The sequence below is a fragment of the Sorex araneus genome, chromosome 1 (assembly GCF_027595985.1).
Source record: "Sorex araneus isolate mSorAra2 chromosome 1, mSorAra2.pri, whole genome shotgun sequence".
NCBI classification, from domain to species: Eukaryota; Metazoa; Chordata; class Mammalia; order Eulipotyphla; family Soricidae; genus Sorex; species Sorex araneus.
In genome coordinates, this window is record NC_073302.1 from 33488918 (window position 1) to 33514197 (window position 25280).

The following is a 25280-nucleotide window of genomic DNA, read 5'->3' on the forward strand; positions in this document are numbered from 1 at the left end:
ATTTAGTAACAGAATTAGAGCATGCTCAGAACCCAAGACTTGGGCTGGATAAAAGCTCAGAAAGGGCACATCTATCTCTGACCTTGGGCAAAGCACTTCCCATCTCAGGATTTATTTCTCGGCATCTTTACAGAGACAGTACTAGACCCAAAGCTGTATCCAGCTGACTCTGGCACTCTTTGAGCTCAAAGATCACTGTGACCAGAAAAAACTTCCCTTGCATTACTTATTTCCTCCCTTTCCTTTTCCTGCTATACTCTAATAATGTCCAAATGCTCTCTCCCTCACATATACCAGTGACTTCCCCATTAATATATATTTTTTTAAAAAAGTAATTTACACCAAGTGTCTCTGTATCCCCAAACCCTGAATTTTCACAAAATCAAGTTGGAACTTAGGTCCCTTGGGCTCACTATACTTGGCAAATGGATTTACTAAGATGGCATAAAGACCCTTCTTTTGACAGTTCCGGGGAAAGAGAAATGTATGACTTTGGAATCAGGCATTTGTAAATCCAAATTTAGGTACTCTACATATTAGCGGGCTGACCACAGGTAAATAACTTACCTTTGGGCCTATAGTAAGTAGCCACAGGCAGCCCTGCTGCTGCATGCTTTCGTCTACCTTCTCTTTCTGCTGTCACTTATTTTTATATCACTATGTCCCCTGCGTTCATATACTGCCCGATTTTATACTCACTAGTCTTACCTAAGGGTAGATCATCTGTTGCATGAAATAAAGTCCACTCATTTTAGCGCCAGATTATGAAAAGTACCTGTTACTCAGAGAACATTCTTCTATCATTTCTAGATTTATCATTTCAGCTCCAGATGGCAGAGACTACTAAAAGTTTGGCTTTCATCCAAACCTTAGATAGAAGAGCCGTAAATCCATTATGGCCTGCCAATAGCTATACTTGATATGACCTAATCCTCTGCTCAGAAACATGCAGGAAAGTGCAGGGATGGTGTTTCTGGGATTTCTGGAATAAACCTTACAGGAGGTAGAAAGACCAGCAAGAGCATAGACTGGGAAGCCAAAAAAAGAGTAATGGACTGGATTGGCATTGACTTTTCTCAGATCTAGTTCAGTTCAGTTTCCACTCTTGAAATGAAGTTTGAAAAAACAACCACTGATACCATTCACACTCTGAATATGTCCTTTAATTTATAACAAATGGTTTTAGCTATGTTAAAGGTTTTTTTCTGGTTCCAGGGACAAATCTGAGGCTTCACACATTTCCGGTATGCCTTCTACCACTGAGCCATGTCCCATTGAGATGTTGAATCTTATTACTTACCAGAATAATATTAGAAAAATATTAGGATGATATCAAAAAGCAGTCATCTTTAACCCAATGAATTTCTTCCTTTCTTGTCATACTTACTATAATAAAGAATCTTCTTGTGGGGGTGCGGGGTGGAGCTATACTGGGATTCTTGGTGGTGGAATATGTGCACTGGTGAAGGGATGGGTATTCGAGCATTGTATAACTGAGATTTAAACCTGAAAACTTTGTAACTTTCCACATGGTGACTCAATAAAAAAATTTAAAAAAAAAAAGAATCTTCTTAGGGCTTAAAAATATGACAGTTGGGCAGGGTTTAAGATATATCTACATGGCACATGGCTCTTCTGTATATGTGCAAACATCTAAAATGTTATTTTTATTATCACCCCTGAATACATCAAGCTTACAAACGGAGCACAGTTCTAAGATCTCTAAATTCATGTATGTACTAAATTCTCATGCTCCCTCTACCTGCTTCCCTTGATAGATCTGTGACCCCAGGAATGAGCTTTTGCCCATATTTTAAAGACACATGCAAGAGATATCCACATAAAAACCTGGAGTTCTCAGATCATTTACACGTGCGCGTGTGCACGCACACACACACACACACACACACACACACATACACACACACACACTGCAACACTTACAGCTCCTATCATTTTTAGTCTGGCGCCAGGTTTTTCTCTCATCTGACAGATAATCCACCCCTAATTTAGGGTCAGCACATCATGACCTACCTTGTAATGCACATGACAATTGCTACTATGATGGCAATCTGCACTGCTCCAATAATTGCTGCAATAAGAACATGAGTGAGCTTTTGCCTACTTGGCACTACATAGAGAATACTAAAGTCTGTCTTTTCACAGTGCTGTCCAGTGTAACCAGATTCACATCTGAAAAAAGGGGGGAAAAAGACATATTCCTATGAGTATTATAAATTTTAACAATTTTCAAATTAAAACACACAAAAGAATGATAGAATTTAAATAGGAGTAGAAAATCAGGCACTCTCCCAACATCTGAGAAAAAATTATCTTTTGTGTATTTCCTAATGCTCCTTTAGATTTCACATAGTTCTTGCCTTTCACTTATGGCGAGGTCATGATAATATATACATATTTTAAATGTTTTATTATTGAGATAATAGTTACAATAGTATTAATGCTTATGTTTTACACTAATTTTAAGTTAATTGTAGTCTATTACCTTCACTGAAAAATAAATATACAACATTCTACTCAAACTTTAATATAATATATATTCCTTGTTCCATTTAGCAGATTTCCATTTTTCATAATTATGAATTAGGTGTGATGAATATCATGGTGGATGTGAACTTTTCTACATTAATGTTAATCCATACACTTGACATTTGCAAATGGAATTATTGAATAAATATACATAAACATTACAGTTTTTTTTAACATAGGACCAAATTATATCCTAGACACTTTTCAGTGTACATAAAATAATCATTTAAGATGCAGGGGGAAGATAAAAATAAGTTATTAATGACAGAAACAGGGGAGTCAGGCAGTCGAGTAAGTGCTAAGCTTAGAAATTAGCCTTATTCCAATTAAAAGTAAATTGAAAAAGCAAGAACATCAGCTGATGATAATAATTTGATGGGGGAGGCACTTGAGATATTTAACAGAAAATTCACATTGTTTTAACTGACAGAAAGGAAATGTATAAATTAACTTCAGCTGCAGGTATTAACAAAACATCCAAAGTATAAGGATGATGTATATATTAATGTTTCCACATTTCATTATTAAAAAGTTTTAATAACACACACATAACAACAACACAACAACAACAGAGAACACCTGGGAGCAGGGAAACAGGGAAGCCAGGGGTGATGTGGGTCCACCAATCCCATCCCTGAGGTTCCTAGACACCTGCCAGTAGGTTTCACATTGGGTTCTAAGCTTCCTAGCAGACAAAAAAACAAGGTAGTAAGGTAGATACACAGATCATGGAAATGAATTGAGAGCCCAGAAGTAAACCCACATACCTATATCTAATTGACTTTTACAACAATGCTGACAATCCAATGGAAAAGAAAAGTCTACAACAAATGATGCTGAGACAAGTAGACAACCACATGCTAAAGAATGAAGCTGGACCTCTTCTGGACAAACACAATAACTAACTCAAAAAAGACCGTAGATCGAAACATAAGAGCTAAAACTACAAAAGAGGTACAGAGGGGAAAAAAGAGTAAATGTTCATGACCTCAGATTAGACAAAGATTTCTTAGACATGATATCAAAAGCACAACATTCGACACAACAAAGTGGACCAAATGAAAATTAAAATATCTTGTGATTAATAAACTATGCAAAAGCAAAAGAATAAAAGACAGGAGACCATTGTTGCAAATTATGTGTCTGGTAACAGACATCAATATAGAATATATAAAGACCCACTGCAACTCATTAACAAAAAGACACTCTCCCCATTGAAAAATGGGCAAAAGATCGAAACAGACATTTCTCCAAACAAGATATACAAGTTGAAGAACAAGCACATGGAAAGACACTCAGCATCATTAGTCATTGTGAAAATGCAAATCAAAACCATAATAAGATGTTACTTTCACACCCACAAGGATGGCCAGAAACAAAAAAAAAACAGATGCTGGGAGGCTACTACAGAGAATTTTAAATACAGACACTTTGAAAACAAATTTGGAATTCCCTTAAAAAGCATAACACAGAATTACTATTTGGCCCAGAAGTTTCCTAGGCATTTACCGAAGTGAATTAAAAATATGTCTAAACAAAAATACAAACAATATGCATATTCATAAATTGGAATACAATCCAAATATATTCAACAACTTATAAGTGGTTGAAAATGTGATGATGAACGAATAGCCGTTCAACTATTTAGTCATAAAACAGATGCACGCTACAACAGAAAAAGACCCTGGAAACATGCTAACTGAAAGAAGTTAGAGATGACCACAAACTTTATGATTTCATGTAAATGAACTGTCCACAATAAGTCAATCTGTGGAGATAAACAGACTAGTGGAAGTCAAGGGCTGAGGAGCATGGTGAGACTCAGAAGAGCTAAAGAAAAGGGAATCTGATCTTAGGTGATTAAGTATTTTAAAACTGGGGTACTGGGGCTGGAGCGATAGCACAGCAGGTAAGGCATTTGCCTTGCATGCGGCCGACCTGGGTTTGATTCCCAGCATCCCATATGGTCCCCGGAGCACCGCCAGGAGAAATTCCTGAGAAATTCCTGAGAGCAGAACCAGGCGTAACCCCTGAGCATCACACCAGGTGTGACCCAAAAATAAATAAATAAATAAAAACTGGGGTGCCAAGCTGGAGCAATAGCACAGCAGGGATGGCGTTTGCCTTGCACACGGCCGGCCCGAGTTCGATCCCCAGCATCCCATATGGTCCCCCGAGCACCACCAGGAGTAATTCCTGAGTGCATGAGCCAGGAGTAACCCCTGTACATTGCTGGGTGTGACCCAAAAAGCAAAAAAAAAAAAACCCAAAAACCTAGGCTGCTGATCACACAATTCTAAATAGATGAAAAACTATTAATTTTTTAATGCAAATGAAAGTGGTTAAGACCAAAATACAAAGTTGTTTAGTGGCCTGGAGGGATAGTCCAAGGGATTAAGGTGCTTGCTCGCCTTCTATGCAGCCAACCTGAGTTCAATCACCAGGACGACAGAGAGTCCCCCTCCTAGGAACTCCAGAAATGAATCCTGAGCAGAGTGCCAGGAGTGAGTCCCACTCCATCCCCAAACACTGTCTCCTGTCTTGGGACCAGTGAGATGGTACGGTAAGACTTACAGAAGGTAAGACCTCATGTTCAGGGGTCAGAGAGACAGTATGGCAGGTAAGGCATTTGGTCTCTGGTAACTCATGTGATACCCTGAACCCACCAGGAATGATCCTTGGCACAGAGCCAGGAATAAGGCCTTGCAAGGTACAGCACGATATGGTCCAAAGACAAATGAAAAGATCTTGTGTAGAGCCCACCCAGTAAGATCTTGTGTAGAGCCCACCCAGTGCAGTCTTTGACACCATATGGCATCTCCCCCCCCTCCCGCCCCGCAACCGCCCTCAACTCTCCAGGCATCTCCAGAGCTGAACTCCAAGCACAGAGCCAGGAAAGTTCCCCAAGCACTGCTGGGTATGACTCAAGCTCCACACCATCTAAAATATTAATTAAATTAAGTTTTGGGGGACCTGGGATATAGCTCAAAGAACTAGTATGCAAGCTATTTGGGGGGAAGGGGGATGTGTGGGGCAATCACACAGGGCAATACTCTCAGGGTTCACTCCTGGCTCTGTGCTCAGAAATTATTCCTGGTAGTGTTAGGGGGGATCATATGGGATGCTGGGGATCAAATCCAGGTGAGCTGCATGCAGGGCAAGCACCCTACCTGTTATGTTAATGTGCAAGCTCTTGACCCCTGGCAGGATATAGTCCTATGTAGGATTACATAGCTTCAGGTAGTTTAGGTTTATTGGGTTACTCCCGTTACAGTGCTCCTATTCCTCTTTGTTTATTTGTAGCTTCTTTCTTAGTGTTCTGTTGACTTGTAAATAATGTTTTTCTCTTCTCCTTGAGTCCTTTGCATAGTTTATTCATAGCAAGTCCTTTTTGTATGGACACAGGAAGACTTAACAAATGTTATGCTTTTGCAACCTGGGAGTCATTTGACTCTACATGATATTTTCCTCCAGGGCATCTGTTCTCTTGACCTAAGCCTCAGCTGCCCTTACTTCCTAGCACCCCCAAAGCAGGGCCCCGACGACGTAGGATGAGAAGGACCCAGGGCAAGCGGTGAGTTGTGTGCTACCCTGGCACCGAGATAAGCACTGCTGAGAGCAGCCTCACTCCACACCCCAAGTACTGAGCTGGGAGCAGCCTCTGAGTAGTGCCATAGGGAATGAACCAAAAGCCAAAAGAAATAAAGCATTTAGAAGCACCATGGTTACTATTGTTTTGGGTCACACCCGGTGATGCACAGGGGTTACTCCTGGCTCATGCACTCAGAAGTAACTCCTGGCAGTGCTCGGGGGACCTATGGAATGCTGGGAATCGAACCCGGGTCGGTCGCGTGCAAGGCAAATGCCCTACCTGCTGTGCTATCGCTCCAGCCCCACTATTGTTATTTTCAAGAAAACTTTATAAACCCTCCCTCCTTTTCTTTTTTGCTTTTGGGCCACACCCAGCGATGTTCAGGGCTTAGTCCTGGCTCTGTGCTCAGGGCTCACCTCTTCCCACAGTACTATTGCTCCACACCCCCCCTACTCCCCATCCTGATCTAAGGATGGCATTTTTGTCATACAGATAACATCTTCAATAATACAACTATAATAAATTCAATAATACATGAAACAAATCTCATGGATTTTAAATAATGTCTTTTATGGTAGGCTATTGGCCAAGAATCAAAGATCTGTAAAATAAAATTAAAAAAAAAAACAGTTCCACGGGAGCTATAACCATGTCCTAGATATGCAGCTCTCTGATGGTTAAACTTAATCCAAAGATAAAAATCGGAATATTAAAAAGAATATATAGGCCATAAATTGTTCAGGCAACCTACCCTGAATATTTTTTTCAACTGGCTTTTGGGTTATTCTCGCCAGATATCTGGAATATTAATTTCTAGGTTATCACTTCTCCTATTGTTGATTAAAGAGCCAAGCTGTGTTCTTTCATCCTACACATCCCTCCATAGTAATCTCATTCATGCTCATAGCCCCCGAGGCTGATTTATTCTCTCATCTACCTAACACGTTTACTGAGTCTATATGCCAAGTATTAAGGAGGGCATTTGTGATGCCTCACTGAGCAAAAGAGATTCCTGGTCTGTTCACTTTCTAAGGGAGGGAGAAGTGGTCGATAAATATAATATGTAAATTATGCTAGAAGGTGAAACTGGGAAAAGACTTACGGCAAATTACCAGGTATGGGTCAGAAGGGAGTTCTGTAATTTTATTTCTTTATTATGATTATTTGGTGGGAGAGTCACACCTAATTCTGTGCTCAGGGGCCACTCCCAGTGGTGGTAGGAGTCTATGTGCAATGCTAAAATAGAGTAGACAAAGAAAGGGATACAAGGAAGGAGATGTGAAGGGCAAATGGACAAGACAGAAGCGCCACTGAAGGGTTTCAGCAGAGAAATGAGTGAACGGACTTTCAGTTTGAAGGGTTTTCCTCGGTGCTTTGCGGAAATAAGGACTCCTGTACTGCAGTGATGCCAGGGGGCAAGCATGGTGGCATGGACTAAATACAGCAGTGGCAAAGGTGGAAAAGTAATACAATTCTGGACATATTCTGAGTTTGATTAAAGTAACAGTACTTCACAACCGACTAGATACGGGGTATGAGACAGAAAAGTCAAAGATGTATGAAAAGTGCCTTTTTTAAGCAACTGAAAAGACAGCTGGCATCAAATGAAATGGAGAGGGTGACAGACTGAGTAAGATCAGAGAGGGGAGATCAGTTTAGGTTATGACTGGGCTTGAGGTGTCAGGCACCTTACGTGAAGATAAAAGAGAGCCAGAGAAGTAGGACAGCGGGTAAGGTGCTTGAACCCAGGTTTAATCCCTGGCAGCATAATGTGGGTCCCTCAAACAGAAGGAAGGATAGATCCCTAAGCACAGAAGTAGGATTAAGCCCTGAACATGAGAAGGAAGGGAGGGAGGGAGGGAGGGAGGGAGGGAGGGAGGGAGGGAGGGAGGAAGGAAGGAAGGAAGGAAGGAAGGAAGGAAGGAAGGAAGGAAGGAAGGAAGGAAGGAAGGAAGGAAGGAAGGAAGGAAGGAAGGAAGGAAGGAAGGAGGCTGGGGAGGGGAGGGAGGGGGAAGAAAAAAAAGGAAAATGGTGATAAGGAAGAAATTTGAGACTCAACTTAAGGAGAAAAGTCTGTAATTTAAGTACATTAGGTATTGTCAGTATATGTAAAGTACTGGATGGACGCTCACTAAGGAAGAGGACCAAGACTGGACCCCTGTGCATGCCAACAGAGAGGTCAAAGAACAAACGAGTAACCAGCAAAGACAACCAAAAGGAATAAACAGTAGAACCAGTGGGGGGAGAGAGAGGATCAAAAAGGAGCGTGATCACAAAACCAAGTGAAAACTACTCTCCACACTGGGAGTGAGAAACCGAGTCCAAGACTAAAGACGGGCCATAAGAAAAGACAAGTGAATTTAGCCACGAGAGACTCCGTGGAGATCTGGGGGCAAAGATGATCAGAACAGATTCAAGAGAGAAAGGCGGTAAAAACTAGGAAACAGTCAAGAGACAACTACCCAAGAAATGGGGATGCAGCTAGTAGGAGAATGGCTTTTTTTCCCAAGAGAAGAAATATATGTATATTAAATATTTATATATGTAAATATTTATACATGTATATATATTTAATGAGAGAACAAAACACAAAGAAACACCGGAACAGAGGAAAGGAAGAACAGCTTGTAGGTGACTAGAAAAGTGTGAAGCCACACTTTCCATGTTGCTTCAGAGTTTCTCAGTTAAACTTGGAAACAAAATCGTCTGCCCAGAGTAAAGATGGAAGAGACTTTGACACTCTGAAGAGGTAGCAGGCTTAGGGAGAAAGAGAACAAATGAAATAGAATTTCAGAACGACAGTCTGGCTGCATGAAGAGTCTTCTTTGAGATTCATAAGTATAAATTTATAGGCAAGACAAGTACTTTTCAATATTGGTCACGTTCAGCTGTATGGGTGTCGAGGTAGTTTTGTCAGCTAGTTTTGTCAAGCTACGAGGGAACTACACTGTCAGAACTACACTGTAAGCCGAGTAAGGCGGGGATGAGGACATTCAGGGTGTGAGAACCCTCAAAAGCAAATAGAATCAATAAACTGGAAGTCTGGTGCTCTGAAGGGGCTCTGGAGTCCATCTAGACTAGGAAGATTATGCGAGAGAATGATTCTCAGTCGGGTCTTCAATCTGAATAAGTCTTAGGAATTCTAAAACTAAAACATATGTAGTAGTCTGACAGATATCCACAGTTATCTGAACCTAGGTTCATTAAATAGAAATCCCCCCCTAAATCTCTTCCTTCTTCCCGTTTGTATTTCCCCATTTAACTTTGCCTTGAGCTAGAGCGACAGCACAGCGGGTAGACTGTTTGCCTTGCATGCAGACGACCCGGGTTTGATTCCTCCATCCCTCTCAGAGAGCCCGACAAGCTACCGAGAGTATCCCGCCCGCACGGCAAAGCCTGGCAAGCCACCCATGGCATATTCGATATGCCAAAAATAGAAACAAGTCTCACAATGGAGACGTTACTGGTGCCCACTCGAGTAAATCGATGACCAAAGGGACGACAGTGCAACAGTGCTACAGTGCACTACAATTCTGCCTTAGCCAGAAACCCTAGACACTATCTTGCAGTTCCTTCCAACTACCCTCTGCCAACCCTCACATTCCTACCCTCAGACCCAACTGGGTGCCAGGGGTCAAAGAGATAATACAATGCCAATGATAAGGGGAAATGTGGGTGCTGAAAGGAGGTGAAACAATAAGCATGGAAACCACAGACAGTATCTAAAAGGGGAAAAAGAAAAGAAAAAGTAAAAACTGCCTGCCATAGAGGCAGGCTGCAGTCTCAGGAAGGAAACTGGGAGAAGAAAACAGACACTGGGAAAGGAATTAATGTTGAAACATTAAATGCCTGAAACTCAATCATGAATAACTTTGTAATTCATGGTGACTAGATTTTTTAATTTTTTTTTTTTTTTTGCTTTTTGGGTCACACCCAGTAATGCTCAGAGGTTACTTCTGGCTCTGCACTCAGGAATCATTCCTGGGGGTGCTCAGGGAACCATCTGGGATGCTGGGAATCGAACCCGGGTCGGCTGCGTGCAAGGCAAATGCCCTACCCGCTGTGCTATCGCTCCAGCCCCAATATCTTTTTAATTTTTAATAAAATATAAATAAAGTGGCCAGAGAAATGGTGCAGTAGGTGTGTGCTTGCCTTGCACATAGCCAACCCAGGTTTGATCCCCAGCATCCCATAAGATCCCCTTACCCTTAAGCACTACCAGGAGTGATTCCTGAGTACAGAGCCAGGAATAACCCCTGAGCATCACCAGCTGTGGCCCCCAAACCAAAATAATAATAATAATAATAATAATAATAATAATAATAAGTTAAATAATTAAAAGAAATGGCATGGTTAAAGTGAGAAAGAGAAAGATGGTATAGCAGGTGATCTCTAAGCACAGAGCCAGGAGTAAGCCATGAAAACAGCTGGGTGTGGCCCCAAAACAACAAAACAAATTTTCCAACAAAACTAGATTCCAAATCCTATTAATTTGACCAAATCCTATTAATTGAGCATGGCTGTCTTCACCAGGGCCCCTCGGAGGGGGTGGGTTGAGTTTCCCTCCCCGGCCCGAGCAGAAGCCTTCGGCTGAGAACCTCCAGAACCCAGCCATAGCCATGCTCAAGGCCCCTCACCCCTCTCCACACATTTGGATGAGCCTCACACATGAAGGAACCGGCAGAAGAACCCAGGTGTGTGGGACCCGAGATCTCCAATCTGCTCCGATTGAGACTGGGCCTCTTCCGCCCAGATCCCCCATTTTCCAGTAGGTAGGCGGTCACACCCAGAAACTGCCCCCCCGGCGCGTGTAATCCCACCAAGGGCCAACATCCAGAGACTATAAGACCAAGCTCCAGGAAGCGCAAAGAATGGCCATGCGACATTTTATAGCCTGATTCTCCCCTTTGGAGAACCTAGTAAGCTACCAAGAGTTTCCTGCCTGCATGGGAGAGCCTGGCAAGCTCCCCATGGCATATTCATATGCCAAAACCAGTAACAATGATGGGTTTCATTCCCTGGCCCTGAAAGAGCCTCCTTGCGGCACTGTTGGGACGAGTAAAAAGAGGCTTCTAAAATCTCAGGGCTGGGACGAATGGAGATGGTACTGAGACCGCTCAAGAAAATCAATGATCAACAGGATGATGATGATGATTAATTTGATCACCTTCCTTTCTCTCTGCCATTCTTCTGCTTATCTCAGAACCACTGTTAATTCCTTTACTTTGCTCAGGCTCATATTTAATAATATAGTCACATGAATTTCAATCTTTTAATCTCTTTTCCACAAAGCCAGAACATCAGCTTTCAGAACTGATCAGACTTTTCTTTCTTTATTCTTTTCTGGGGCACGGGGGAGGGGGAGGAACAGAACCAATGGTGTTCAGAGAACTATGCAATGCCAGAGATTAAATCCACAGACCTCACATACAAAGCGTGTGCTCTATTGCTTTGAGCTACCCCCTTGCCCTGACCACACTCTACAGTTTCCTGTCCTTACTTAAACCCTTAAATGATTTCACACTGCCTTCAGAAAGGGGGAAAAATATCTCCTGGATATTTGAATATGGCCCCAAACCCTAAAATCCTAACCAATTAAAGTACATGAAAGACCAGTTCCCAGGATGGTGTAAATGTTCCTCCTCCAACCAATGTCCCCACCATCCCTTCAGGCTAAAATGCCTTGTCTTCAGGCTGGAGCGAGAGTGCAGTAAGAAGGGCTCTTGTCTTGCACATAGCTGGTCCATATTTGATCCCCAGCATCCCATATGGTCTCCAGAGCCCCACCCCCACCCCACCCCAATCCCTGCCAGGACTGATCCCTGGATTAAGTCCCAACATTAAGTCCCAGATCCAGGACAGTCCCAGCTTCTCCAGTTCTGGTCCCAAAACAAAAACAAAACAAAAAAATGGGAAAAATAATAAATAAATAAATAAATAAAATGCCTTAAGTTCCGAATCAACTCATGCCTGTGTAAGTGTACTTTTCATATTTTTAAGTGCTTACTATTTATCAGCATCCTCCAGAAGATAGTAAGGATTTTTTTTTGGAAGGCAAGATCCCTAGATCCTGTGCCATGATTAAATTGGAGATCCCAGTGCCAGGTAGAACAAACAAAAAGAGACTGGGGGTAAGCAAATGCTAGAAGGCCAATCTGATCATAGGACTGTGACTAACAGGAGTTCACTCCTGCTTCTTACCACTACCAAACAAGCCAGCCACCAGTGAAAATGCATGGATGCAGTGGCCTGGTTTTTGTAGGGCATACCACCACCAAAAACTTAAAAAAAAAAAAATCCATTCTTTAGGAGTTCTGAGTATGCAGAAAAGAATTACTTTAATATTTTTAAAAATGAGGTTGGAGCAACAGTACAGTGGGTAAGGCATTTGCCTTGCATGCAGCTAACCCAGGTTCTATCCCCAGCATCCCATATGGTTCCCTGAGAACCGCCAGAGGTAATTCCTGAGTAGGGAGCCAGGAGTAACCTGAGCATCTTCAGGTGGACCCAAAAAGCAACATATATACTATATATACATAGATATATCATACACATATATATATGTATATATATCTTTTAATTGGGGGTGGGGGGTGGATAGATAGTTCAACAGGTAGGGCATTTGCCTTGCACACGACTGACCTGGGTTCGATTCCTGGCATCCCACCAGGAGTGATTCTTGAGTGCAGAGCCAGGAATAACCCCTGAGTATAGCTGGATGTGACCCCAAAGGCAAAAAAAAAAACCCACCTTTTTTTTAATTAAAAAAATAAAATTAAAATTAGAAAATAATTTCTAAGGACTAGGGAGAACATTCAAAGAAAGGACTGGAACACAAGCCTTGCATGCTAAGGTCCCAAATTCAATCTCTAGTACAGGATTGAGTCCATGGCCCCCCACCCCCATCCCAACTGTAGCACTACATCACCAGGTCCAAACACCGTACCATCCGGCCAAGTAGAATATTACCCACGGAGGCACCAGGACCCATCCTGAGCACTGCTTGGGAGGTTCCCCCAGCATACACACGGAAAGAGGAAAGACACAGCTCTGTTCCAGAGATGACACAGGGCTCAAATAATAAAGGTGTAGCAAAATACTTAACTACTGGGGCGGTTCCTACAGCAGATAGAGGTTAATAAAACACAGTCCATAACCCAATGGTGTTTACTGTCTAACAATGACAGCAACTATCTATTAAAATACATACTGTATAGGTACCAGATGTTATACTCAGCACTTGACATATGTATCATGTAATTTTAACATTAGGAGATAGGCACTACTATTATACTTTGAGAAATGAGGAAAAGGAGGCTTAGCTATTTTAAGCAACTTCAAAGGGCTTTCAATAATTAGTCTGTCTGATTATCAGATCTGAGAGCCTTTAACACCACCTTAATATCTTGCAACCTTCTACTGGCCACTGGCAAAATACAACAAAGTGACCTGGCATTACTGCATTATCATGACATCAGCCTCTCTCGCATCATCTCTCACACAGGCACATGGAAGATACACTCAGCATCCTGAGAGAACAAACTAAATCTCTATCAAAGAGACATACTGTGAAACTAATATAGGAAACCTACGATTGTGTGTTCCTCGGCAGGGAGCTAGTTCAACATGCCATGAGCTCATGCTTCCTGATCCCTGGGTTCAATTCTCAGCACTGCAAGGTTCCCTTAGCGCTGAATTGGTAGTAGCCGCCAAGCACCACCAGGCATGGTGCAAAAGCAAACAAAACCTAGCCTGTTCTTTTTTTGTACTGCATTTGCAAATGCACACCAAGGGAGAGAACAGTAGCCTGCCCTTTCAGAAAACAAGGATGACCTTAAATCCTGTGTGAAAAAAAAAATCAAGTTCAAACCAAGGATGTATCTCAAGTGAGAACGGACATGCCTTGCATGTATTGCGGCCCCAAATATAATAACCAGCACCCCATGCTCCTCAAGGAATATCCCCCCCCAGCCACCATCACTATACATGATTCTGTTGGCCCCTACAACAACAAAAATATGGAGCATAGAGAGATGAAGGAGTACCACTTCCAGTATTTTTTCACTTCTTGAAGGAAAAAACTGGGGGCTTCTAGGTCGACAGAATGAAAGAAGGTATAATATTCCTCTTTGTTTTGACAAAGAAAGGAAAAGGATTCTGGCCAAACTGCAGGAGGCAAGAATGAAAGATATCCCCCCCACTTGTCTGTGGAAAGATTAGGGTCAACTTCAGCAACATAAGGGTAGAGAATGAGCTGTGGGCTGCAGCCAAAGTAAACAGACAGACATGAAACAGCGAAATGCACTAAGATCATTGGGTTGGGTACCAGGAAATCTGAGCCTGAGCTAGGTTCTTACTCCACCTCTAACTTGCAGCTGACTTCAAACAAGTCACTTCACCTCTCTGGAGTAAGCACTGAGGTATTACATCCTTTCCATCTTTACCTCACACCAGCTACGACATCCCCAGATGCAGGTCTTTTGAATTTATAGTTCTATATACTTCATTTGCGTTACATGGTCTATAATCTTGATGAATATTTTAATCTTTCAACCACTGTGTGACAGAGATGATTTCATAAGCAAGATAGTGTTAGAATGTCACATTTATTCTTAATTAAAAAATGTAACAAATTGAATGCTCAGCCCATAATTTTTAAGATATTAAAATCAATGTTTCTGTGTGTTACCCACCCCATTTTTCCAAATAATGCCAATTTTTTTTAAATTAGCTACAAATAAACATGGCCTTTTGATCATATTTTAACCTTTAACTGTAGCCACTAATGAAAAAAATTTCTCACCTCTGATCTCGACTTACCTACAAGAAGCCTTTTGAGTAGAATAGATGAATTCACATTTTCCATGAATGCAGTAACCATTAAGGTTTTCCGGGCAAGGCATATGGTTTCCCATATAAACATCCTCTCCTTGATCACTGGCATCTTAAAAGATCACAAAACCAGATCAGGAAGTAGTCAAAAGAAATATGAAAAATATGAAGTTTTCAAAAGTTCTGAGATAGCAAATAATTTGATCCTTACTAGGTACTGTGGAGAGAAAAAGTGTTGGATATAGGATGAATAAGAACCAAAGTCTCAAATGCCATTTATATAGGTAGGTAGAATGCTTAGGTTCAAAACATTTAAAAAGATTTGCATAATGTGTGGCCACTATGAGCTACCACGGATTTACTTTCTTAAAAAAAAGACCGCTAAAGAAAACTGAATATTTTTACTAAAGAAGTGTTATTCTTAGAAGAAAGCTCATCTCTATGAAAAAGGGCTACTGTGTGTGTAGAAAAAAAGCTCATCTCTATGAAAAAGAGCCACTGTTTGTGTGTGTGTGTGTGTGTGTGTGTGTGTGTTACTCTATTCATCTACATGGGAGCTACAAAATCAGGGTGAAAGAACACTGGTAAAGAGCAAGTTAAGAGGGGCTAGACCAATAGACCAAATAACCCTCATGGGTTATTTGCCTTGCACACAGCCGACCCAGGTTCAATCCCAGGCATCCCATATCGTCCCCCCAGCAACACCAGGAGTGATTTCTGAGTGCAGAGCCAGAAGTAAGTCCTAAGCATCATCGGGCATGAACCAAAAAAAGAACAAGTTAAGAAATTCTGAAATTTAGGGCTGGAGCGATAGTACAGCGGGTAGGGCGTTTGCCTTGCATGTGGCTGACCCGAATTCGATTCCCAGCATCCCATATGGTCCCCTGAGCACCGCCAGGGGTAATTCCTGAGTGCAGAGCCAGGAGTAATCCCTGTGCATCGTCAGGTATGACCCAAAAAGCAACAACAAAAAAAAAATTCTGAAATTTTGTGAGCTTTTTGTTTTTGTTTTTGTTTTTTTTTGAGGTCTCCTCCGGGCAGTGCTCAAGGGACCACGCAATGCTGGGAACTGAACTCAGCATTCAGATGCAAAACCTAAACACTAAGCCTTTGAACTCTCTCACAGGCCAGGAATTCTGAAATTTTAACAGGAAAGACTTATTTGAAAGAAGAAAATTATTGTGAATTTTGATTTCTTTTTTTCTTTTTTGGGTCACATCCAGCGATGCTCATGGGTTATTCCTGACTCGGGACACACGAATCACTCTTGGCTGTGTTCCGGGGACCATATGGGATGCTGGGAATTGAACTTGGGTCACCATGTGCAAGACAACTGTCCTATCACTGTGCTATCGCTCCAGTCCTCCGAATATTAATTTTTTAATAAAAATGACTCTAGTTCTCTCACATATTTTCCTTATGTTATTGTTTTAAATTTTCAAATAACATAGAACAAATAAAAACTGTAGGGGCCAGAGAGATAGCTCAGCAAGGTAAGTGCAAGGAAGGTATGTGGGAGGCCCATGTTCTAGCACCACAGCCTGGAAGGCCCCTCGCACCTCTAGGTGTAATCTAAAAACTTTAAAAAAAATTAAATTGACCAGAACTATAATGAATAATAGACTAAGAAAATCAAAGAAAAGACAGAAAGGGTCAGAAAAGATGAAAACATGGGGGAAATGTGATAATCCAGTCTTCAAATTCAGTCCTAATTCTCTTGCATCCTCCTCTCCTCTCTGTCGTCCCTGTCTTTCCTCTCTCTCTCCCTCACCCTTTCATTCTCTTTCAAACACTCACATATGCACCTTCACATACCACATGCAGCCAAGCCCAGTTCGAATCCCAGCTCTATACATGATCCCTAGTAGCTCCAAGAGTGATCTGAGTACAAAACCAGAAATAAGCCTGAGCACAACTGAAAGTGCACTAAAATAAAAACAAAAAAGAAAACATCGCCTATCCTATAAAGCCCTATAAGATCTCCTCCAGTTCCTAAACTATCATTCTGCCATGATAAAAGAAATTTAGTCCTCCTATCATTTGGTTGCCATAGTCCTGAATCCTGAGCACTGAATTCCCCAATTACAATACTCACAGTATTGTCTTCTAACTGATGACTTTTTTAAATCAGCCTCTAAGGTAAAAGCATCTCTAAGAATGAAACACCACTGACCAAACAAGTGGAAACAAACATAAACAAATGGGACTACATTAAACTAAGAAGATTCTGTACCTCAAAAGAAACAGTGACCAAAATACAGAGAGCCCATGGAATGGGAAAGAATATTTACCCAATACCCATCTAATAAGGGATTAATATCCAGGATATACAAGACACTAGTAGAATTGTATAAGGGAAAAAAACCTCCAATCCCATCAAAAAATGGGGGATAAAAAATGAACAGAAGCTTCCTCAAAAAAGAAATACAAATGGCCAAAAAGCACATGAAAAAATGCTCCACACGCTAGTCATCAGGGAGATGAAAATCAAAACAACAATGAGATATCATCTCACACCACAGAGACTGGCACACATCAAAAAGAACAAGAACATCCGGTGCTGGCGCGGATGTGGGGAGAAAGGGACTCTCTTTCATTGTTGGTGGGAATGCTGACTGGTTCAGCGTTTTTGGAAAACAATATGGGCATTCCTTCAAAAACTAAAAATTGAGCTTCCATATGACCCATAATACCACTTCTGGGAATATATCCCGAGGGTGCAAAATAGCACAGTAGAAATGACACCTGCACCTGTATGTTCATTGCAGCACTGTTCACAATAGCCAGAATCTGGAAACAACCTGAGTGCCTGACAACAGACGAATGGTCAAAGAAGTTTTAGCACATCTACACAATGGAAATCCATGCAGCTGTTAGGAAAGATGAAGTCATGAAATTTGTTTATAAGTGGATGGTCATGAAGAGTATCATGCTAAGTGAAATGAGTCAGAAAGAGAGAGACAGACATAGAATGACTCCACTCATTTGCAGAATATATAATAACATAATATGAGACTGACACCCCAGGACAGTAGACACAAGGGCCAGGAATATTGTTCCATAGTTGGAAGCCTGCCTCATAAGCTGGGGGATAAGGCAGCTGGGATAGAGAAGGGATCACTAAGTCAATGATGGTTGGAGGAATCGTTCAGGATGTGAGATGTGTACTGAAAGTAGATAAAGGACCAAACTAGATAGCCTCTCGGTATCTATATTGCAAACCATAATGCCCCAAAGTAGAGAAAGTATGGGAGAAATTGCCTTCCATATAGAAAAGGGGAGGGCTGGGGGAGATACTGGGGATATTGGTGGTGGAAAATGTGCACTATTGGAGGGATGAATGTTCAATCATTGTATGACTGAAACTCAAACATAAAAGCTTTGTAACTGTTTCTCATGGTGATTCAATAAAACACACACACACACATACACACACAAAATCAGCCTCTAACACAAATGATGAGCTACCCAAGAATCTAGATGTTTGTGTTAATTTCTGTATAAATCCTAATACTTAGGACATAGTACTTTTCCAGGGCTATGGTTTCAAATTAAAAATGCTATTCTGCAATCATAATTAAGCCATAAGGAACTTAGAGAATACAACTGTCTCCCATAGCAACCAAATATGTGAAACAAGTGCTTAGAGAAAAATCAACACTAGAAAATAAAAATGAAGGTTCGCCAAGGCAATAACTGAAGAGCGGGTAAAATATTCTGAAGAATATAAAGCAATGAAAGGAGAGATGCAGAACAGAATTCTGAGAACAGCTGTGATACATGAGAAAGAACACCAGGGGTTAGAGCAAAAAATTCTAGTCCTGGGCTAGAGAGATAGCCCAGTGGGCTGCAAGCATGCCTTGTAAATAAGAGGCTCAGGTTCAATTCCTGGCACAGAATGTTCTCTACAGCACCTCTGGGAACAACCCCTAGTCCTGAATAGTCCTCAAGCAGGGTGCGGCCTAAAAACCAAACACCAAACAAAAAAACTTCTAGTCCTTGTTCTGCCATTCTACATGAGTCACAAACTTCCAGTTTCAGATTGTTCATTTGCTAAATGAGAATACCCCGCAGTGAGGACTTCAAACACAGCTAGCTCCTCACAATGAAAACAAAAAAACAAAGGTATTGCCAATCGCCATAACAACGTGCATAATGAATTCAGCAGCACAGCGGTTAATGATCAGTCATCACAGGTGATGGATTCCACTACCCTCAATTCATAACTGCGGCCCACTGTACTATAATTTCACTAAGTGACCGGGCAGATGCAATAGAAAAATAGCAAAATGAAATGTCCAAGCACCTGCCGTTTAGACCAAGTAAATTAAATAACCTCAAGACAGGAAAGATTTTTTTAAAAAAGAAAGAAAGAAAAAGGCTTTTAAGGATGCTAGAAGAAAGTACAGTTTCAGAAACCACAGAAGAGACATAGGCCCGGACAGCAAAACTGGGCAGAGCCTAGTCCTGTGTAAACAAGTCCCACAGACAAGTGGTGACAGGCGCCAGGCACAGCAGCTGCAGCCGCTCTCAACAATGTTGGTGTGTGTGTGTGGTACAAGTGGGGCTGGTCACCCAGGGGCCCCTTCCCCCATAGCAGCACTCAGAAACAAATGCACTACCAGCAGCAGGGTCTTCAAAGACAAAAGAGATTACGGTTCTAACCCAGGGCCACGTGGTTTATCCGCAAAGGCATGTGCCTGCAAAGGCATCTTGGCTCTCTGTCCTGATTCTCCGGTAAGGAACTCAAAGCAGGGGTTGTATTACCAGTCCTGCAGCTGGAGGGTCCTCTCTGAGGTCACAACAATTGTATCAATACTGCATCAGTAGCTCTTGGGTTCATTTCTTTCTTTCTTTTATTGTTGTTGTGTTGTTTTGTTTGTTTGGGGGCCACACCAGCAAAGGTCAGGACTTATTCCTGGCTCTACGCTCAGGGATCATTTCTAATAGAGTCTCTGGGACCATATGGGAAGTCAAGGATTGAACCCAGGTCAGCCAAATGCAAGGCAATACCTTACCCTGTACTATCTCTCAGACCCCCAAAGATTCATTATTTCTACATATCTCTATCGTTGAAAATATCAATCTCTTGCTTCCCCTAATCTACCCTGTGCCCCAAACTGTATCAATAGTACATATCTCCATATCTACATCTCTTCCCTAACCCCAATCTCCTCAGAGACTAGAGCACATGCTTTGCCCACAGGAGGTCTGGGTTCAATCCCCAGCATCTCAATGTGGTCCTCTCAGCATCTCCACGAACAAACCCTGAGTCCTTGACTCTGGAGGAGCCCCCTGAACACAGCAGGGTTTGAACCCAAAAACAAAACACCATTTCTAAGCACCATTATTCTCCAAACAAACTTGACCCTCTCTTCTAAGCCGTCCACACCGCCCAGTAAAATCCTTTTTCTAACATAAAGAAACATCCAATTCTTCAGCTATTTCTTTTTCTTTTTTTTTTTTCTTTTGCTTTTTGGGTCACACCCGGTGATGCACAGGGGTTACTTCTGGCTCTGCACTTAGGAACCCTGGTGCGCTCGGGGACCATGGGATGCTGGGAATGGAACCCAGGTCAGCGGCGTGCAAGGCAAATGCCCTACCCACTGTACTATTGCTCCAGCCCTCTTCAGCTATTTCTTAGAAAACACACCCTTCATCTCAGTAAAGTACCAAGACCACATCACTTACCATCAGCTTTCCTTCTTCTTCCCCTTTTTTCTGCTGGGTTAACCACTGTTGCCTCCAGATCAGAATTCTAGTCTCACCTCCCAATGAACTACCTAGTATAAGGTCTGGATCATCCATCTGCACACTTTCAACCTCCCTCTTCATGACTTAGTATCAAGCTCCACATTCTCAAACTTCCTTAAACCCAATTCACATCTTACTCTTTTATGTGGCTGATTTATTAGAGACCACATTTAAGTCATATCAAAAGAACTGCATTAAAATATTTAAACAAGGGTCACCAAATAATAGGCACATCACTCTCAACAGTCCATTATCTCTGTACTCCAGCCAGCAGGACAGAATGACAGTGTAGTAAGCAAATGAGGTCAAAGATGGGATGAGTTCAGATGATAGGAACCTAAGAATGATGTGAGAAGATCTATGTAATAAAAAGAAATAGTGGGGGCTGGAGTAATAGCACAGTGGATAGGGCATTTGCCTTGCACGAGGCCGCCCGGGTTCAATTCCCAGCATCCCATATGGTCCCCCGAGCACCGCCAGGAGTAATTCCTGAGTGCAGAGCCAGGAGTAACCTCTGAGTATCGCCGGTGTCATCCAAAAAGCAAAATAAATAAATAAATAAATAAATAAATAAATAAATAAATAAATAAATAAAAAAGAAATAGTGGTTAGATTTCAGGTTATATACCACCTTTGGGCAAAATGCTTGCTTTGAAATGCCCTGTAAAACAAAACAACTTCCTGGATAGATGGGAATATTGTTTGTGAAAAGCTATGATGCACATGGGGTGCGTCCATTTGTCCAACTGGAGATCTAGCATTTATGCATGTTGGTGTAAATAAATTGCACCTGGAAAAAAATAACCTGGATAAAAAGCTTGGAAATAAATCTGGGCAGAGGTATATTTACTGCCACTGTCACAGGCAGCATTATTAAGAAATTCAAGCTTTCAGGGCCAGAGAAATAGAACACTGGGTAAGGAGCTTGCTCTGTATGCAACCAACCTGGGTTGTATGCAACCATTCAGCACCAGAGACCACCAGGAGAGATCCTTGAGCACAGAGCCAGGAGTACAACCTGAGCACTGCCAGGTATGGCCCTTTTCATTTTACTTAATGTAATAACCTCATTTAGACATTAAGTGGGTAAGGTACTTGTCTTGCATGTAGCTGACCCGGAGTGATCCCTGAGTGCAGAGCCAGGAATAAGCCCTGAGCATCTCTGAATGCAGCCCCCAAACAAACAAAACTTATTCTCATAATTATCTCCTCCATATTCCAGGAATAATTCATAAATCATCTGGATAAGCCAAAAACTCAAATTCAAAAATGAAATTAATCACCTCCACTACACTCCCTCAAACACATTTTCCCTCCCCACATCTTTAGTTCTATAATCAGAATCAATCCATCACCCAAGCCATCTGAGCTTGTATTCTAGCCCTCCTAATCAAACAGATGCCTATTCCTTTTATGTCTACTTAACTGATCCCTCTGCCACCAGATATACATACAGGATAAACAGAAGATTCCTACCAGACATTATTCATTCAACTGCTTAACTTTGTAGCCTTATTTTTTTTCAAATATATTAATGATTTTCACTACCTATGAATAAAGTTCAAATTTCCCACGATGATAATGCCTTCAGGACATTACACAATATCAAGGTTCCATTTATCTTTCTAGTCTACCTTCCAGTTAATCCTCTAATACCCCCAACTGTCAGTCAAAAAAGGATCCCTGGAACTCAATGCAGTGGGAAGCATGCTTTGTATACAGGAACTCTGGCACCGATGATAACCGGAGCACCACCAGGAGTGAACACTGAGCACTACCTGGTATGACTCCAAACAAAATAAAAACAAAAAAAAAATTCCTTACTATTTGTCTATACATTCTGTCATGTCTGCATCCACTCCTCTACTCACACTCTTTCATTCTCTTCTGACCCCTATTCAATTTTAATTATCCTTTTCAAGGTTAAGCCAAAGTCTTCCCATTCTCATAAATTTTCTCAGTTCCTCACTAAACAATCTCTTCTGAATTCCTACTGAACTTGGGTGTGGGGAAGAAATTAAGGGGGCTGGCCCACATGCCATGGTACTCAGTGGCTACTCCCAACTGGGGTTACTTTGGACTCTGCTCAGGGAATCCACGTGGTACTATGGATGCAGACCAAGGCTGGACACAAGCTTTGCACCTTAACCCCTGTATTATCTCTCCAGACCCCCACTGAACATTTTCTTTTTATTAAGACACCATGATTAACAAAGTTATCCTTAGATGAGTTGTAGTCATATTATGTCCCACTTAACTTTTTAAGCTCATTTATAACAACTAAAATTTCCATTTTGTTAAAAGTAAGTTATATTCAATTCTTATATCACAAGTTCTTTAAAACAAAATTCTACAAATATATATATAATATATACATCTACAATATACATATATATGTAAAATATATATACATATATACACACATATATATATGGGCTGGAGCAATAGCACAGTGGGTAGGATGTTTGCCTTGCATGCAGCCGACCCAGATTTGATTCCTCCATCTCTCTCAGAGAGCCCAGCAAGCTACCGAGAGTATCCCGCCTGCACAGCAAAGCCTGGCAAGCTCCCTGTGGCGTATTCGATATGCCAAAAATAGTAACAAGTCTCACAATGGAGATGTCACTGGTGCCCACTCGAGCAAATCAATGAGCAATGGGATGACAGTGATACAATGATATATATGCATATCTCAAATATTTTTCAATCCACCAACAGTGTCTGCTCTGGAGAACTCTGGAATGATTCAGTGGGGCAGGGGCAGTTTTAGCCTTGGGTACAATTCGGGTGGGGTGCTCTGTATGTCTATTGAAGGCAGATTTTCTGTGGGGCACCACGTGATATTCTTTTACTGAATAGGAGGGTAGGTCAAATAAGATTTGGATTCTCTGCATTAGATTATCCCTGAGACTTCATCAATGGCTAACAAGTACTTTTGCAACACAATTCTTCAAATTACCTACGTAACAATTTCAACCTACTGAAAAACAGCCTTCCTATTCTAATTATGTAATATCAAAATCTGGGGCTGATTTATATTTATCTCCTGTGGGAATAACAAGACACTGCCTATTTTAAATGCAACACTTTGTATCAACATAGGAAACATTTCAGGAGCTTCATGCATTATAATTGATTGAAGTTTGATAGGATTCAAATGAGAGAAGTTAACAAGTTGTTCAATGTTTATATTCAACTACCTCTTATTGAGCAATTATGAGAATATCAGACACTGTCCTGAGCAGTGACATAAATAAATTCATTTTCATGCTACTCAACGAGATAATTTCTATTTTTATTCTTATTGTATATCTTTTTAAGAAATTAAATATATAAGGCAGGTAATACATCTGGAAAATAATTATCCATTAGTGTGACAAAGCAAATGGGTAAGTGATTTGTGATAGAGCAATGATATACAGGGACCGACTAATCTAGTCATGTAAAGATCTAGATCTGCTTTATTTAACTAGATAAATGTTCACGCAGCCTCGATGTTACCATTAGTCCTCACCCTTTGGAACAGTCAAATGAAATAAGGAATATGAAAACAAGAACTGAAGGAGCGTTGTTATTTTGGGTGAAGTAATATAGAATCAAATCTCTGCTCTGCTCCATATTCCAAGTAAGACTGTAAAAATCCTCTCTGAGCTGCAATCACTCTTTGGACAAGCACAGAGTATAGAGTGCCTATACATGTGCGAGACATTCTACTATGTGTGGAGGAGCTAAAAGTGGAAATGACAGATGTCATATCCCATCCTTATAGAATGCATAGCCCAAAAGGAGTATAAAAAGTCACTGACAGCAGGCTAAATGCATGAATAGAGACATATACAAGTTAGAAAAGCACCTAATCTAGATTTAATGGTCACAATACATTCCAAAAGGGAATGATTTCTAAGCTGAGATTGTCAACAGTTCTAATGAGAGGGGTTAAGGTTCAAAGTCCTGAGCACTGACAGCAACTAGAGATTCAAAAGATTTAAACACACAAATACGGGAGAGTTTACTTTATTTTTGGTTTTATTAGTTATACCTGGTGATGCTCAGGGTTACTCCTGGCTCTGCACTCAGGAATTACTCGTGGCAATTCTCAGGGGACCACATAGGATGCCAGGTATCGAACCTGGGTCGGCCACCTGCAAGGCAAATGCCCTACCCACTGTATTATCGCTTGGCTCCCCAATTTTAATCTATAATTATTTTTATAAAATTTAAATACCAAAGGAGTATATATGAGAACTTTGTAAATTGAAAAGCATCTTAGTCACTTTGGTTATAATTAATAACAATCAAGTGAATAATGTATGCTGCTACAGAGAGCAAAGTCGGAAGGGTTGTTACAATGGAAATATAACTGCTAAGGACAGTTAGTGACCATATTTCAATAGCTGGCCAAAATTTGGAAAATCATGATTCAGTACCTTTCACATCTGGTCGATACTGCAGTCCATCATCTTTCTTTCCCAATAAGCTATTGTCATCTGTGTCTAGAAGAGAAAAGTTTTCAAATAAAGATAAAGATGATGTTTAAGTCATGAACCTCCCA

At 41.2% G+C, this 25280-nt stretch overlaps 1 protein-coding gene across 1 annotated transcript in view; it reads right to left on the reverse strand.

The window, feature by feature from the left end:
* Window positions 1-25280, reverse strand: part of TMEFF1 (transmembrane protein with EGF like and two follistatin like domains 1) — a 98360-nt gene that overhangs the window by 3098 nt on the left and 69982 nt on the right. The window contains exons 7-9 of the mRNA XM_055123570.1: window positions 25156-25221; window positions 14963-15086; window positions 2035-2193 (exon numbers count right to left, since the gene is read on the reverse strand). Coding sequence (XP_054979545.1) covers window positions 2035-2193; window positions 14963-15086; window positions 25156-25221 — 349 coding nt within the window. The remainder of the gene's footprint in view (window positions 1-2034; window positions 2194-14962; window positions 15087-25155; window positions 25222-25280) is intronic.